Here is a 17,471-nt window from a genome sequence, read left to right on the forward strand (position 1 = left end):
CAGCAGTGCTGTATGTAAGACAGTTGATTTTAGGCTGTTAGTAACTATTATGTCAATTTGCTCTTCCTTCCTTGAGTGTTTCTCTATGTGATCTGTTTTCACAGACCCTTGGCCCAGACTTGGAGGCAGAGGAGCCCGTACGTTCAGATGAATGGTAATGAGCATTGTCAGAGAGGCAGGAAAATTGAGTCCCCGGCTCTGGCTGCTGGGCTGAGAGCTGCAGGAGCTAATTGTGTCAATGGTAATGAGACCGAGCAGGCAGCAGATGCTCACGTGCCTTTACAATCCAAATCCCACCAACAAATTCCTCCCACAGAAACTTTGAGGGACGTCTTGGCACCCTGGAGATGGTGATAGACCCGGTCCCAGCCACATGCCACCTGCTAGAGCTATTGTTTAAAAAAGGAGAAAAAAAAAAGCCTATTATGATAACAAAGTTGTTTGCTGTCTCTTGCAATGACTTTATGGCACCAGTTTTACCATACTGCAGCTATTGAAAAAAAAAAAAGAGGAACATCTGATTCTTTAAAGAGAAACATTTGTATTGAGCACTGTTAACAACTTACTTGGGAAGCCGGATGTTCAGTATATGTTTCATATTCTGCTGATAAACCATGCCTGCCTTTTTCCCATTACAGCTCCCACTGTGCCTGCTTCCTACAGCAGGTTTACATTTCCACATGTTTTCCCATGACATTGAAGCAGGGAGCATTTTTTTCCTTTTTTTTTCCCAGAAAAATCAGGAATGAAAAATGCAGATACCCATGTGTAGTGCTGTATAAATATTTATTGTGAAATAAAATAAACAACATATTTGGTCCTGATTCACAAAGCAGGCTGGGTGGTGAACTGTGCCTGACGTTTTATAGGGAGGAAGGCCGTTAGCACCCAGGTTCCCTTATTGGCCATTATTTGTAATGCAAGCTTTCTAAATGTTGCAGCAGGGAAAAGTTCAGATTCTTCCAGGAAGCATTTGCCCAAGAACATCTATTTCTGGAGAGGTCTGACCAAGTGTCCTTTATAGCCCTCAGAATTCGTGCCCAGCTTTGCACTGCTGTGAGGCTCACATTATTCAACAGAATTTAAACTGCCCCCCAAACTGTTGAAAATCCTTCCGTGGATCGGGTTGGTTCCGATCAGCAGCAGGGTCAGAGGAAGATAGAAATGCTTTACAAACTCTGGAGTTGCCTCTGGCCCCACCACGGCTGCATGAAGCTGAGCCCAGGCTCTGCTGAAGGTAACAGACCCTTCCCCTGCAAGAGAGCATCCGGTGTCCTCAGATGCAGCGTGTTGGTCGTGAGCAGCTGCTGGCAGTAGGTGCAGATGAGTGGAGTTGGACTGTTTGGCTTAGGCTGTCAGGGGAAGATTGAAGACATGCTTTGTCTGGTCTGAAGACACTTGAAACAGCAATCACGCTCCTTTTTTAAACTCCCAGGGGTAGTGGAGAAAGTTATAGTTCCTTAAAAAGCTTGGGTCGAGCTTTTAATTTGACAGACTATGCATTGTAGGCCTGGCTAAATTCACATCTGCACCAAACCTCAATCCCTTCCTTTACAGAAACCCCGCTCCCATGAAGAAAAGAAGTATCACAAATGCAGCTGCACTTTCTACCCTGTGTAAAGTAAGAATGGCGTTGAAAATATCATCACAAGCTAGTCAGTGTGCTGCAGGGTACTAGAGCAAGATGTTAGTCACAACAGAACAGAAATAGTGTGAGATGGATAGCCTTTAAAATTTATTTATTTTCAAACTCCAGTGCATACAATATATTAATTTGTTAACATCTGGGATAAAACCAGATGTGGGAAATTCAATGCAAGTACACCGGTGCATAAGGCTGAAAACCAGTAAGTGTACTTCAAGTAAACATCACAGATGTTGGCAGTGCTTTCCTTATGGGGAAAAAGAGGTCTGGGGTCTCCAGCTACACCAGTGACTATTCCAGCCCCACGGTAGATGCGTCCATAGGAAACAGGATGTGACTGGGCGTCTTCATTCCTCTACTCACACTGTGTATGGACTTGAAGGTTATAGCCACTGTCTTCAGAAGCATCTGGCTCTTATTACTATCTGTATTTGCAATGGGATAGATAGATGGAAAGAAAGAAGAAAGAAGGAAAGAGAAAGAAAGAAGCATTAGGATCTGGGCAGTTGTACACGACTGTACCCAAAGCTGAGTTTATCTGGCTTGTGAAAAAGTGGAACAGGGCTGCATATTGTTACCTTCATTTCCTTAGGTGTGAGGGGAAAGAAGCATGACATAGTTTTTAGTAATATCCCAGGCATAAATAATGCTGAAAATCTCATTTTACTGCAATGCATTTATTACTCTTAAAGACAATTTGGGGTAAAAGGCTATCAGAGATATTCTACTTCATGCTTTACAAGGAAATAACTAAACAAAAGGATAAACATAACGACAAATGCATTTTGAGTAATGAGACAATGGAATTTTCATTATATACTGTGCCACATTAATGACCGCTCAAAATAATTCTAAAGTGTCTGGTGACATGTTACAGACATTTTTTTGTAACAGAGATTCAGTAAACTGTAAGTCTCAAACATTTTTCTCTCTTGCACTTGGTAAAACTTTGAGAGATAAATGTCTTATTGGTACAGAAAGAGACTAAATATCTCAGTACAGCACTTACCATGCATGAAACATGTACGAGTTTAACTTGCTATTTTGAAGCATAATACTGTATTGCAAAACTGCCACAAAAATTTACTCATGTAGCAGAAAATCTGCTCCCTTGCCCTTTGCCACAATGATTGATGATAATGTAAAATCTGATTTCAAACTCACTTATCAAGAAAAAAATTCTCAACCATCAGCAAATGTATACAATTTAGTGATTTGGTATATTTTAATGAATGAGTATGAACTAAATTTCTCTGTTTATTCTTCTTTCTGGGTACATGGCCTTTTGCTTGAGGGGCTTCATCTGGGCTTTTGTCAGGGTCAGGAAGGTATTTTTTCCTGATATAGCTATTATCTTTACAGGTGTCTCAGAGGTGACAGCTGTCTTTGAGAATGCTGGATACTGCACAGAAGGGCCAGTGCTCTGACTGGGAACAGTTTGGCAGGGTTGTGTTAAGGTAAGGTGCAGATTTGGGGGAAGTTGGGATTGGTATTATCAAGTGGATTTCTGGCCTTTCTGATCTGCCTGTCAGCATCCTCTGACCCAATTTGGGATGGTTAGTGCTGTGCCTTTTCAGGTGAACCATGTAACTGATGCCTGATTGAGGTACGTGTTTTGTATTTCACAGATTAAAATAAATGCTCTAGCTAATGTAATTGGGCTTAAATAAGAAGACTGTGATGCAGAGAAAGCCATATTTGATAATCCAGTGGCCCATTCACCCTCTAATGTCTCTTGAAGTAATCCAGCCTCTAACGCACCTCAATTTTGAAAAAAGTATCAGGTGTAAACATGACTGATGAGATAGCTAATGGATTGGACAAATACAGTATTAATTCATGATGAGCTTATAATGCAGTTGTCCATGCAAAAAATCAGACTGAAATGTCAGCTTTCTTTCCTCCATCCCACTGAACAGTATATGGACCGGACCTTCTATCAATTTAGCAGTGGCTCCAAGAGTGAGTGTAAAACACCAGTTTACCTACATGGATACCCTTTTCCCATTTTGCACTCGCACTGCAACAGATGGAAAAGTACAAAGACGAGGGAGAGCTCTGTCATTAGTATTACTTTGGGAAACAAGCTTGTGTAGGAGGGAGGGAGGGACAGATAGACAGACAGGGACAGACAGAGAAGGAGAGCAGGAAGAAAGAGAAGAGACAGAAAAAGCCCCCCAACTTTGTCATTCATTGTAATGGAAATGTTCTTTTAAAATACACTTCTGACTTAGGAAGACTTGTCTTTCACATTCATTACACAGGTGTCAAATCAAATTTTATCTTGCTATGTCTTGTGCACTGGAGCATAGTGTGTCTGACATTTTGTAACATGATGCAACATAAGGCAATAAATCATACCGAAAGTGAATAAAACCTCATTTCTTTTTTTTTTTTGGGGGGGGGGGGGGTGGATGAGCCAAATGTCACTGTGCTAATTTCACTGTGCTTCTATCATTGTTAAGAAAATCATTTTCTTTCTCCCCTGTCCCTGGCGAGGGACTATTTCTCAAAGTAGCTCTTCAAAGTCAAATTCTGTCACCTAAGTTTTGAATATATACCATGCATCTAGGGCATCAGTAACTTTTGGAAGGAAATCTATGCTTGAGAGCTCAATAAAATTCCTTTGAGAAACAAGTCAGACTTTCGAGTATCTTGACCACAGAAGTAAGGCTATTTTCAGCTAAGTGAAAAATTAATTAATCTGCTGTGTAGTTGTGGTTTCTGAAGTAGTAGCGTAGGCAAATGGAAGTGCTGTTCGGAGATACTTTGTTTTTCTTCCTCAGGTACACTACCAGGGAATTTGAATGCAGCTTTTGAGAAGGTTGTGGTGAATAGATACATACTGGGTGGGAATAACCTAGGTTACTCTCCAGGAGGCCAGCAGCACTCCGCTCACGTGCCTAACAGCATTCACAATACCACTCTCTGCAAGAAGTGTCTGCTGGCTGCACGTGGGACTCTCCCTTTCCTTTGTAAGGGAAGTCTGCCATGTCAAAGGTGGGCTGGAATTTAAGAGACTTTCAGACAAAACTCTCTCACTGGCTATGTGAGGAATCAGCCTTGGGAGGGCTGTGATTGTTCCTAAGCACCCCACAGAAGTATCACTTCTGGAGGCACCATGCGCTTAAACGTTGCTGCCTCTAAACAAACAAAGTGAGGAGGCTGTGTTCCTCCTCACTTATAGGTTCAAATGTCTGTCAGATGAAAAAAAATATGATTAATGCTTTTTCATTACTTTAGTTCAGAATCCAGATAAGGATTATTGTGTCGATGACATCTTTATCTTCTTTGTAAGTGTAAATGGGTAGTGGCATGACAACGTGGACTTAAGTGATAATGTTACAAATAACCTGACTGGTGAACTTGGGGGAAATAAAAAAAAAAAGGGAAAGAGACTGCAATAGGTATTCTATCTATTAATATAGATATTGACATGAGAGTATCTCAGCGTATGTCTCTGAAGAAGACTAAGGTGATAAATTGAAATTACTATTTGGAAAGTGATAAAATTTGCATGAAGCAAATTCTGCATATCTAAATGTACTCAACAGTTACTTGTAAGAACATGTTATCATTTAAATATATATATATAATTTCAGCATTTCAGCAGGGAAATTATTTTTTACTATGAATTATTCATCTTCTGTACTCATGTAAAGGGGTAGTGACTTCTTTTATCAGCAAAATACTTTTTATTGACACTAAGAACAGCATTTAATTGCACCCATTTCCCCAATTATCGTCAGAAAAGAGTTTACACTGGCATTTTTGAAAAATGTTTTAGGAATATTTATCAGAGCTGCAAAAAAAGCTGTCCCTGGCCTAATGGAATTAGATTATCTTTGAATTTGCTCCACCAGAACTTAGAATGACCACTAATTCCTTTCTTTGCTCTTTTGGTGTTTGCAAAGGAGTTCACTAAAGCCTGAATTGATATAATTATTGGCTTGGATTGTTAGAGATTTAGGCCAGATGGCTATGGGTTTCTAAAGTCCCAGTTGCTTGTGTTAGCTTTTCTAGTTCCCCTATAGGGTTTGGGGATCAGCAATTTGAAAGGGCTGCAAACTTGTAAAACAGTATTATTCATGGGGGCAGAATGTTCATCGGCGTGACCCAGTACTAAATACATTCATTATAGACATTTCTATTCTGCACAATTTGCCACACGGCGCTGGTTTGTGAAAAAAGAGACAATGGCTTATAAAATGCTTTTGAATGCTTAAAAAGAAAGAGAGTTCACGCTGAGCCTCCTCTGCTTTCTTGCCTTTTTTTTTTTTTTTTTTTTTTTTCAGCAAGAACCTTCTTAGTGACTTTGGCTGGGCTCTGCTGAGAGTAAATTGGAAGAATCAGAGATTTACTTTTCACATTTCTGGATGGGGTGGGGAGGGGGCAGAAATATATGGGGGTAAAATCAAGAGAAGAGTGATGGTAAAATGTGAAACACCAGTAACCAAGTGGGTAAAGTTAGCAGAAAAAACAATGAAAAGCACGGTTAGGTTGTAGCTCAAGTGATAAATTTTAAAAGAAGTGCAAAAGAGGGGAAATAGAAATCACACTATAAATAGATACATTAGATAGGAGGTGGTATTGGCTTCTGTGACCTGGCTGCAGCATGAAGCCCACTTAACTTAGCGAACTGTAGCATTTCTGGAGTACATAAAATACATGACCAACTCAGCCATAAGGTATTGTGTGTGTCTGCAAACGTGTTGCAGTGTAAATAGTTTGCAGCTACAGAGGAGCGTTAAGGAAATTGTCCAGAACACTTAATCTGTTTTGTGGCTTCTTCTTCTTTAAAACCCTTGGCGTGGAGAAGGTGTACTTAGCACAGATTGTCATGGTGAAGCACGAAGAGCTTTTTCAACCAGGGTGAAAAAGATCTGAAGCAGCAGCACGGGGCCAGCCAAGAGAAAAGCAGGGGAACACACACACACAGGCACATGCGGGAGAACCACGCTCAGGCACACGCCGCTGCACAAATCGTGCAGGAGGAAGGCAGGGCATGGCCAGAAGCGTGCGGAAGGCCACTGCCTTGGCAAGCAGGGGGGAGAGCTCCCCGGGAACGGGGGGCAGCCCCTCTCCGCGCCGATGTCGAGGGAAGCAAGGCAGCTAACGGGGGGAACGAGATGGTGGGGGCGCGGCTGAGCCATCCGCCACCCCCGGCTCGTTTACCAGGCGGACGCCCCGAAAAGACGCCGGCTGGTTAAACGCGGCTCCTGCAGGCACGGCGCCGGGTGTGGGGCTGGCTGTGGGGCCGGGTGTGGGGCCGGCTCTGGGCGGCGCTGCCCCCGCCCGTCGGGGCTCATTGGCTGCGCCGCGGCTTTGTCCGAGCCCAAGTGAAGTTGCGCGGGGGGTTGCGGGCTGCCGGGCGCTCAGTCTGCCGCCGAGAGGGCACTGGGGAGGAGGAGGAGGAGGAGGAAGAGGAGGAGGAGGAGCGCTCCGGGAGGCGCCGCGGCGAATGGAGGGCGGCTGCGGGCGAGGGAGAGGCTGAGGAGCCGGCAGAGCGGCGAGGACGCGCGGATGGGTGTCCCGGCACGGTGCGTGCGGAAAAGTTTGGTGATCCGCTAAGGTACCGGTACGCGGCTCCTTGCACAGGGACCAGATGTGCGCGGGGGTTAAGGCGCCGAAGGAAGCTTTGAGATAATTGCTCTTTACTTCGCTCGGAGGGATGAACCGCAAAAACTTAGAGATGCAGAGCAGCGGCAGTAAGATGCACTTTGTGTTCGTTTTTGCACTGGTGGTGGTGTCTTTCGATAAGGCTGTGCTGGGCAAGAATTTGAAATACAGGATTTACGAGGAGCAGAGAGTGGGATCGGTAATCGCAAGGCTATCGGAGGATGTAGCGGATGTTTTATTAAAAATCCCGAACCCTTCCTCGGTTCGCTTTCGAGCCATGCAGAGGGGGAACTCTCCCTTGCTTGTAGTCCGTGAGGATAACGGAGAAATCAGCATAGGAGCTAAAATTGACCGGGAACAACTCTGCCAGAAAAACTTAAACTGCTCGATAGAGTTTGATGTGATCACTCTGCCCACTGAACATCTGCAGCTTTTCCATGTGGAAGTTGAAGTGCTGGATATTAACGACAACTCCCCACAGTTTTCCCGGGCTCTCATCCCGATTGAGATATCCGAGAGTGCAGCTGTAGGAACCCGGATCCCTCTGGACAGCGCTTTTGACCCAGATGTGGGGGACAACTCCCTTCACACTTACTCCCTTTCTGCAAATGATTTTTTTAGTATTGAAGTGAGGACAAGGACTGACGGCGCTAAGTATGCGGAGCTCATCGTGGTCAGAGAACTGGACAGGGAGTTGAAGTCAAGTTACGAACTCCAGCTCACTGCTTCAGATAAGGGGGTGCCGCAGAGGTCTGGCTCCTCCATTCTGAAAATAAGCATTTCTGATTCCAACGACAACAGTCCTGTTTTTGAACAGCAGTCATATATAATTCAACTCTTGGAAAACTCACCGATTGGGACTTTGCTTATAGACCTCAATGCTACTGATCCAGATGAGGGCGCTAATGGTAAAGTTGTGTACTCTTTTAGCAGTCATGTGTCTTCCAAAATTATAGAGACTTTTAGGATAGATTCAGAAAAGGGACATCTGACCCTTCTGAAGCAAGTGGACTATGAAATAACCAAATCCTATGAAATTGATGCTCAGGCTCAAGATATGGGGCCAAATTCCATTCCAGCTCACTGCAAAATTATAATAAAAATTGTGGATGTGAATGACAACAGACCTGAAATTAACTTAAACTTGATGTCCCCAGAGAAAGAAGAGACAGCCTACATTTCCGAAGGGTCACCCCTGGACACTTTCGTTGCCCTAGTCAGAGTGCAAGACAAGGACTCTGGTGTGAATGGAGAGATAGTTTGCAAGCTCCATGGCCATGGCCACTTTAAACTTCAAAAGACTTATGAAAATAACTATTTAATCTTGACTAATGCCAGTCTAGATAGGGAAAAGAGATCTGAATACAGCTTGACTGTAATAGCAGAGGACAAGGGAACGCCGAGTCTCTCTACGGTAAAACACTTTACTGTCCAAATCAGTGATGAAAATGACAACCCACCCCGCTTCCAGACAAACAGATATGAAGTTGTTATCTTAGAAAATAACTCTCCAGGAGCATACATCACATCTGTGACGGCCACAGACCCAGACCTAGGGGACAACGGGCAGGTGACCTACACGATTTTGGAGAGCTATATTTTGGGAAGTTCTATAACCACCTACGTGACCATAGATCCCTCCAATGGGGCAATCTACGCCCTGAGAACTTTTGACCATGAAGAAGTAAATCAAATTGCATTTATGGTTCAAGCTAGGGATGGAGGGAGCCAGCAGCTTGTTAGTAATACCACAGTTGTACTAACCATTATTGACGAAAATGATAATGCTCCTGTTATTGTGGGTCCAGCACTACGCAACAGCACAGCAGAAATCTCAATCCCTAAAGATGCTGGAATTGGCTTTCTTGTCACCAGGATAAGGGCTACAGATAGAGACTCTGGTATGAACTCTGAACTCAGCTGCTCCATAGCAGCCGACAAGGAAAACAGCATCTTCGTGATGGATCCCAAAACTTGTGACATCTCCATCAATGTGAGTGTCGAGTCAGTTCCAGCAAAACAATGGGAGTTTTTTGTGATAGTCCAGGATAAAGGCAGTCCTCAGCTTAGTACTAAAGCACTTCTGAAATGTACAGTTTTTGAGTATGTTTATTCATTTTCAAGTACAGAAGCTACTCTGGTAAGCCAGCCTTCTCTGGATGTCTCGATGATAACAATTATATCCTTAGGATCAATATGTGCCGTGTTGTTGGTCATTATGGTTATCTTTGCCACGAGATGTAATCGAGAGAAAAAGGACACCAGGTCCTACAACTGTCGCGTGGCAGAATCAACCTACCAGCACCACCCAAAGCGACCCTCACGACAGATCCACAAAGGGGACATTACATTAGTGCCAACAGTCAACGGCACTTTACCCATCAGATCCCACCACAGAGCCTCTCCATCATCATCTCCGACCCTGGAAAGGGGACAAATGAGCAGCCGGCAGAGCCACCACAGCCACCAATCGCTGAACAGCCTGGTGACAATCTCCTCTAACCACGTGCCTGAAAACTTCTCGCTGGAACTCACCCATGCTACTCCAGCTGTTGAGGTAAGGTCCATACCTCGTTTTGCACTCACACATTCACTTAGGAGCATGGAGGTGTTCTTCACACACCCTCTGAGAGCAACGGGCAGTTAGATTGATGCCTGATGCATTACAGATTTATCTTTAGCTGTCACAGCTTTGCAGTTTTACTCCAATGGTATCTGAATCCATTACCATGGGAAACAGGATTAAATCTGTTATTGGTAGCGTTAGTTCTTGGTTCTCCCCTGTAAGGCTGAAACAGTGGAGTGTAACATACACAGTAGCCTGCTCTGTTTTACTGAGCTTTCTCCTTCTTTGCCTTCCCTTTCCCTCTGCATAGCTCTGTTTAAGAAGGAATGACAGAGGATTTATATATAGGGACAATAAAGGACGTTTATTAATGGGGATGGAAAAACAAAAGGTTAAACATTGACACAGTTTAAGTACAGGTGTTCCAACACATTTCTGATACATGCACACAATATCTTTGACACCTCCCATTTCAATTTTTACTGCAGCTTCTGTGTAATGGCTTAAATGAGTGCTGAGTCCTGGTAACTCCTTACATGTAGTTCAATGAAATTTTACTTTGAATTAGGATCCTGGAATGTCAAAGGAATGTTCTAATCTATGAAACCAAAACAAAACTCCAATTTAATTACTTGTTTTACTTGTTAATGACTTAATTGTTATGAGTTCCAAGGCTAACGAACAGCAGTGCGTTTCCTCATTGTTAAATGTCTTCAGATGTTTTCTGTGGCAGACTGTACACTAATAAGTAGTCTGTTGTACTGCATTATTTATGTGCAGGAATTTGATTTAATTAAACTTTAAAAGGAAAAAAAAAACTGAGAGGCTAATTAGTGGTTTTACAACTAGGATTATGAGCTTTTATTTGAAGGAATCAGTCTCTTCACCTTTTCTTTAGCAGGTTTCTCAACTTCTTTCGATGCTTCACCAAGGCCAGTATCAACCAAGGCCAAGTTTTCGAGGAAACAAGTATTCCAGAAGCTACAGGTAAGGATCTGAACTGTTCCCCCAAATGTGCTTTTATATGTATCAGAAAATACACTAATGTATTTTTTAATCCAAGTGGTATATGGGATAATTATATTCCACAATCACTACAATTCTCTTAACAGATATGCCCTACAAGATATGGATAAATTCAGCTTGAAAGACAGTGGCCGTGGTGATAGTGAAGCTGGAGACAGCGATTATGATTTGGGTAGAGAGTCTCCAATTGACAGACTTCTTGGGGAAGGATTCAGTGACCTTTTCCTTACAGATGGGAGAATTCCTGCAGGTAAGAGCACAATGGAAGCTGAACAGGTTATTTACAGTGCTGCCTGGCTGTCACTTAGATAAAGCTACTACTGAGAAAGCAAAAATTCTTTAGCTTTCAAGTCTTGTGTTTCCTTCTGTTTCCTCTGCTTCATGTTAAATATTGAGCTGAAGCCTTCCCGTATCTAGCTAAATAAAAATGCAGATGCAACTGAAAAATCTGCCCACAGCAATGCCTACTTTTTACTGTTACTCACATCATCGTGAGCTGGCTCCAATCCTCCTCCTTCTCTCAATCCCTCCCCCCCCCCCCCCCAAAGCATGATTTGCTCTGTGTCCTTAGATTTTTAATGACTGGGTGGATGTTTTTTTTTAAAGCCAGGCAGTTGTGGTTTGTTAAAAATAGACTGAACTATAATTTAGGAGATGCGTTTTCCACAGTGGGTTTCATCCATAGGATATAAACTTCCAGAGTTCAGAAATGGATTCTGAATGTGGTTGAGAAATATAGATGGCAGAAGAAAGAAAAATATTTTTCCCACTTAAAAATGAATTTGAGGGGCAAGGGAAGAATCTAAATATGTGCCAGATTTTAAATACCACAACCCTAATTTTTACAAGAAGGAGCTTAAGAGAAACAATTCGGGTGTAGAGGGCAAAGCAGTTAAAAGGTAGAAGAGGTTGAATGAAAGTAAGATAAACACACACCTGTACAGACTCGTGTATGAAATATCATTGTTGAATGTTATATGTTGAGTATAAGAGGATATGGGAAATCATGCTGCATATAGACATAAGAACTTTAAAATGATTTTAATAATTATACAGCCACTGGTTGCACCCTAGATCTCGTACCCACATCAGATAATATTTAATTCTCCCTGTATAACCAACAGGGGCTAGATAACTTCAGTATGGCTTAAGTTTACGTCAAGACTGATTAATAAAGTAACCCTGTGCAGAGAAATGCTGCTTTATAGGGTGGTGCAGCACATGTTCCTTCCTATAGTGACCCCCTCACATCACCCAGAGAGAGCTGGAGGAGAGGAGATGCAGAGTAGTAGCTCGTTCCCTCTGCTGCCACAGAAAACACCAGTGGGGTAATTGTACCTCATCTTGGAACATTTTACACTAAGAAACGTGCTAAGCAGGAGCAAAAAAAAATGAGTGAAATTTCTTCTTCTTATGCATTTTAATATTTAGACATTAAAAATCTCTTTGCATGTTGTGCTCCAGACCAGGTCTTGTGTCACCTATCCGGATGTTCAGCTGTCTCCTCAACCTAGTCTTTGGCATCCAGTATTTCAAAACCAGAGGCCTTGAAAATTTACTGTTTTTTTTTTTTTTCAGAATCTTTAACTGAAATCTGGCGTCCTAATACTTTTTTTTCATCCTCATTTCCCTCAGTTCCTATTGCTTATTCTCCTGCCATCTAGCATGAGGCATGCGTCTTTCTCTCCTGTGGTTAGCAAAGCAGGGAGCGATCTGCTGCAGCTCTCAGTTGCCAGGGGAACTTCAAGTGCAGTGGTGTTTGCACTGGCGTCCGGCCCTGCTGCTGCCAAGGAATAGCTGTCCCCTTCCTGCTGGGCGGCTGGGGGCTGCCAGCAGGCAGGAGTGGTTATGCGCTGGGCTAGCTGAAACGCCTGTTACTCATTTTCAGCTCTTGCAATTCGCTCTCTAAACAGGAAGCCTGAGGGTAGGGTTTCCAAAAGTGCCTGGCCTCCACCTAATGCTAATTGAATTCAGAGTAAGGAAAACTCCTGCTGAGTACAGATGCAACTCAGTTTAGCTATAAAGAAGTGCATTTAATCTCACCCAGATGCCCATTTGCCACAATGTGGGGTATTAGTCCATCAGACAAGTATGCTGAGCTCATTCAGATGAGACATGAGCTGTTCCAAATCCCCAGTACAATCCAAAAGAAAAAAAAATCTTCCTGGAGGTTTCCTGTTCTCCATTTTGAAACGTTTCTGCATTGTTAGTCTGGACACAGGCTAAATGCTGTGAGAAAGCCCTTGCAATCTGTCACTTTAAGGTGGAACTGGAGAGGAATAAAGTCTTTGAAACTTTCAAAAATGGCATGATTAGAAAGTTTGATAACTGCTCATGAAAGACTTGTTTCTTTCTCTCACTTTTTAAATCTTCACCAATAAGTTTTAAGTTCCAGGGGAAACAGTTGTGCATTTCTCTTTTTTATTTTATTGCTGATTCAAGGGCAGACTGTGACACCATTCATTTTCCTTAGAATATCTCTTGATCTTATGCTCAAGAATGCCAGTATTTATTATTTTATACCTAAACTAATCCTGATAACATCAGTAGCAAAGCTCACAATGAGACAATCCTCACTGCTAATGAAATGCTAGACCACTGAAAGTCTCCCGTTAATTTATACGAGTCTTCTTAATTAGAAGAGTAATCCTTACCTTCTGGGATAAGTTGAGAGCTGGTCCAGGCACAATGGATCACTGAGATATCTTTTTTCCTTTCTAACTCTTAGGCATTTCCTGTAGAATAGCACGTGTGCGTTTTCAGGCATGGGAATAAATCACTCTAAGGCATTCCAGTCAGTCATACCAAAGTATCAGCCACTGATATTTTCTAAGTTGTGGGTGTTTTTTTTTTTTTTTTTTTATCAGTAGGCCATTTGCAATACCTTGTGCAGTCTGCAGCCTGAACCTACGTTCTTGAAGAAATTTGTACTTGTATAAGAAACGGAGGAAATTTACACTGAGAAGAATGAAAAAGGCATTAGAAAAGCAAACACTATGATAGGCTGTGTAAAGCAGAGATAAATAACACTGACAGTTTTAGGGTAGCACTTTATCAATCATGGGTACCTTTGAAGCTGAAATACACTATTCAGTTCTGCTTACACCATTGCAAAAAAACTTTTGATAAACTGAGTGGATCCAGAGCCAGATGGGAAATGTGATGAGAAAATGAGGAAAATCTACAGGGCATGACTGCAAACATTTAGTTTCAGAAGTGATGTTTCTTTGGTATTTAATATATAAAGGGAGAAAGAAAAAGAACTTCTGTTTTGCATGGGATAATCTAACTAGTAGTTGATGGGGATTAGGGGAAAATTTTCGTATGGTCAAAATATGTATAACGCAAAGCTTGGCATCGCTGAAAACTTTCTTTGGAATTATGTGGCTCATGTTTAAGTTAGTGGCCCCTGAAATGCCTCTATCCTTTCCAGTAGGTCTGCCAGGCACCCACGCAGCGCCCAGCCTCACGTCCAAGGCTTCATGTCCTAAGAGTCACTTCCTGTTGGAGAGGAAAATTTAGCCTCTCTCCTGGCACATGCCTCTTTGCAGATCTGTCCATCTGTCAAATAGGTCTTTCCCTGTCTCTGCTTCAAGGGGTCTTTCCCAGACCTCTGCAATGGGAGAGGTGTTTGTGGGCTACTCTTGCAGTGCCCGTCAGTGGGCCGGTCAGTCACTGGCCTCATTGTATGGCTTCGGCCTGAGACACAGCAGTAAAACTAAGCAGTGAAAGAGGGAATTTTCCACCCTTTGGCCCTTCTTGCTGGCTTGGATGCCTTTGGAGGTCCTTTCTTGCTGGACTGGTGCTCCCCTTGTGCCTACACCTGAGCCAGCACAGCCCAGTAACCTGAGCTGCAGAGCTGCAGATGCAGTTCAGAGTGACTCCCCTATAAACCCTGGGGTCACAGTGGATGTAAATTAAGTATTCTGGTACTGGATTAAAATGTAAATGATTTGGTTAATAGGGTCAGATGTTAGTGGATCACCCTGGTATTTCAACACGCACCTCATTGTCAGATCAAAAGGACATAAGTTAATGGAGATCCCTCTGCACATTTTTGTTCTTTCTTCTGTCTTTCCTCTGTCCGTTTACTCTTATTTTTTTTAACTCTCCTATGTTTCTGCACTTGCATGCAGAAGACTTCACTAAAACAATTGTAAGCTGGAAGGTAGAAACATCTTAATTTTGTTTATGAAACAGTACTGCAGAAAGGGATTGAGTGGCTTTAAGTCATGAGTGATAGTTTTCTCCATGGTTAAGATATGACATCACTTTCCTACATGTTCTGCACTTTGCTTTCTCATTTTCTGAGACTATTTAAAAATAAAAGTACATTAGGATCCAGAACATTTGCATTTACTACCTTCATACATACAGAAAATGAATCCAAACAACAGGTTTGAATGTCTCTGATCTTTAGAGAAGTTCAGCTTTTGTCTGCCTTGGGTGTTAGACGTTGTTAGTGTGATACCTGCAAACGAAGCAGGATGTTCACTCTTATTTTTTCTCTCTTGCAGCAATGCGGCTGTGCACAGAGGAATGCAGGGTTCTGGGCCACTCAGACCAGTGCTGGATGCCACCACTGCCCTCTCCCTCGACTGATTACAGAAGTAATATGTTCATCCCTGGGGAGGAGTTTCAGTCGTCGCAGCAGCAGTTGCAGCAGCAGCAGCAGCAGCAGCAGGGCCTTGAGGAAGATCCGCAGCCTGCTGACACAAGTGAAAAGAAGAAGAGCTTTTCAACGTTTGGCAAAGACTGTCAGGGTGAGGAGGAATCGGGGGACACCTGCACCTCCTCTCTCCTCTCTGAAATGAGCAGTGTCTTCCAGCGCCTGCTGCCTCCCTCACTAGATGCCTACACAGAGTGCAGTGAGATGGATCGCTCGAATTCGCTGGAGCGCAGGAAGGGACATTTGCCAGCCAAAACTCTAAATTATCCACAGGGGGTGGCTGCCTGGGCAGCCAGCACACATTTCCAAAATCCTGCCAACAATGGGCCCACTCTGGGGACTCACTCAAGTGCGCAGCCTTCCTCTAAATGGCTGCCAGCCATGGAGGAAATCCCAGAGAATTACGAAGAAGATGATTTTGACAATGTGCTCAACCACCTTAGTGATGGCAAACACGAACTCATGGATGCCAGTGAGCTGGTGGCAGAAATTAACAAGCTGCTGCAAGATGTCCGGCAGAACTAAGTGTTTCAAAAGCCTATTTTTCCATATTTATGGAAAACTGGAAGGAAAAAAAAGAACAAAAACCAGACTGACGAGAACTGGCATTGCCAATTAGTTGCATTTATCATAAATGTGTCTGTGTATGTTGAATATTAAAATACTGTATTTTCATATGTACACAATGCAAGTGTGATTATCTTTATCTGTATTTTAAAAATACATTTGTACCTTATATTTATGTGTAATTTAACAAATAAATTTTATTTTTGTACACCCACAGCAAGCATGTTTTCCTAAATGTATATAGATGGTACCATCCTTGTCAAACATCCGGCATTCTTGCCACACAGGCATGTAGTTTAAAAAAAAAAAAAAAAAGATACTGCTTTCCATTATTTCTTTTAAGTCTCAAATGTTACGAATACAAATCGAAACCACTGAAACATTATCCAAACATTAGTTTCAATAACTGATCCAACACCTTGTTGCAATGTTTCATTCTTTTAATAAAGAGTTGTCAACTCCCGTGAAGCCTAAAATGTCCTTTTTATTTTGATGTTTGGTCAATAGAGTCATTTTTCCATTTAATTAATGGGTTATTGTAGTCTTGGGTCTTCCTCAGTTTTCAGCAAATGTTTTCTCAAGTGGACAAATCATGGAATTCAGTGGTGGAGCTTCTAATACTATCTTTGCCTTAAAAAAAAAAAAAAAAAGAAAAGGTAAATTTGTTCTGCCATTGTTATTCTGCAAAGCCAGCTGAAGTGACTGTTGTATACCTGAAAGACAGCAATAAAAGCAGAATTTCTGACCTCAGGCTGAATTCTCACCCTATGTAAATAACAAATTGCAGATGACTGCTTTTATGCTTGTAAATGACACCAAAATAAAATGGATGTTGCATCTCTCAGGAAAACTATATTATTTTACATAGCAGCTATTTTTTCTCATTTGAGAAACACGAGTGGGTTCTGGATTCCTGAATCTTGTTTTGGGAGAGTGTTACGTTATGAAGAGCCAGACAGAAAACTAGTAGTTTGGCCTTTCATTCCAGGCTGCAGATGCATATTTATAGGATTTATTTTCTACCAGAAGTGTGTGTAAAGTCTGGCACGTACCTTTATTCTGGAGACCTGCACTTGTAAAGCTCACAAGTACACTATAGAATACTTTATAATTATAGAAACAGAAAATTCTTTTTAATATTAATCTAAACACATGCCAAAATTTTATTTGTCTGCATAAGCTTTATTTGTTTGGTCTGTGTATAAGATAACGTCAATCTCTTACTGGTTTCATAGTGCTGTAGCTGTGACATCTGTAGATGTACAGGTATTTGTTGGCACATAATGGAGAAATTCACACCTCCACACCTCAAGAGTTTACGAGTATGGCTATGCCAGTTAGAAATATCAAGATCTCAGACTTCTAACCAAGTATCCATA

At 42.2% G+C, this 17,471-nt stretch overlaps 2 protein-coding genes across 13 annotated transcripts in view; both read left to right on the top strand.

Moving 5' to 3' along the window:
- Positions 1-4,054, top strand: part of LOC310898585 (uncharacterized protein) — a 76,128-nt gene extending 72,074 nt beyond the window's left edge. For 9 of the 11 annotated variants that reach the window (XR_014583452.1, XR_014583453.1, XR_014583454.1 and 6 more), the window contains 2 exons: positions 105-154; positions 3,008-4,054. Coding sequence is in view for 3 of the 11 variants with exons in the window: in XM_083833843.1 (XP_083689969.1) it covers positions 105-154; positions 3,008-3,072 (115 nt within the window). In the remaining 8 variants the exon portion in view is untranslated. Of the gene's footprint in view, positions 1-104; positions 242-3,007 lie in introns of all 11 variants that reach the window. The other 2 variants (XM_083833841.1, XM_083833842.1) reach the window with 1 other exon arrangement.
- A 1,864-nt stretch (positions 4,055-5,918) lies between these two features.
- Positions 5,919-16,555, top strand: PCDH18 (protocadherin 18). Of its 2 annotated transcripts, none has more exons than XM_083833839.1 (4): positions 5,919-9,821; positions 10,729-10,817; positions 10,943-11,106; positions 15,374-16,555. In XM_083833839.1, exons 1-4 carry the CDS (start codon positions 7,317-7,319, stop codon positions 16,048-16,050), a joined length of 3,435 nt encoding a protein of 1,144 aa, XP_083689965.1. In that variant the 5' UTR covers positions 5,919-7,316; the 3' UTR covers positions 16,051-16,555. The 2 variants fall into 2 exon arrangements, with proteins under 2 accessions (XP_083689965.1, XP_083689966.1); XM_083833840.1 differs by having other exon boundaries at positions 10,732-10,817.
- The last annotated feature ends 916 nt before the right edge of the window (positions 16,556-17,471 follow it).

The sequence above is a fragment of the Anser anser genome (assembly GCF_964211835.1).
Source record: "Anser anser genome assembly, chromosome: 4".
NCBI classification, from domain to species: domain Eukaryota; kingdom Metazoa; phylum Chordata; class Aves; order Anseriformes; family Anatidae; genus Anser; species Anser anser.

Excerpts from the sequence above, each read along its gene's own strand:
- PCDH18 (XM_083833839.1), top strand. The coding sequence starts at position 7,317 with ATGAACCGCAAAAACTTAGAGATGCAGAGCAGCGGCAGTAAGATGCAC. Across the intron at positions 9,822-10,728 it reads ATGCTACTCCAGCTGTTGAG|CAGGTTTCTCAACTTCTTTC; the intron begins GTAAGGTCCATA and ends CCTTTTCTTTAG. Across the intron at positions 10,818-10,942 it reads AAGTATTCCAGAAGCTACAG|ATATGCCCTACAAGATATGG; the intron begins GTAAGGATCTGA and ends TTCTCTTAACAG.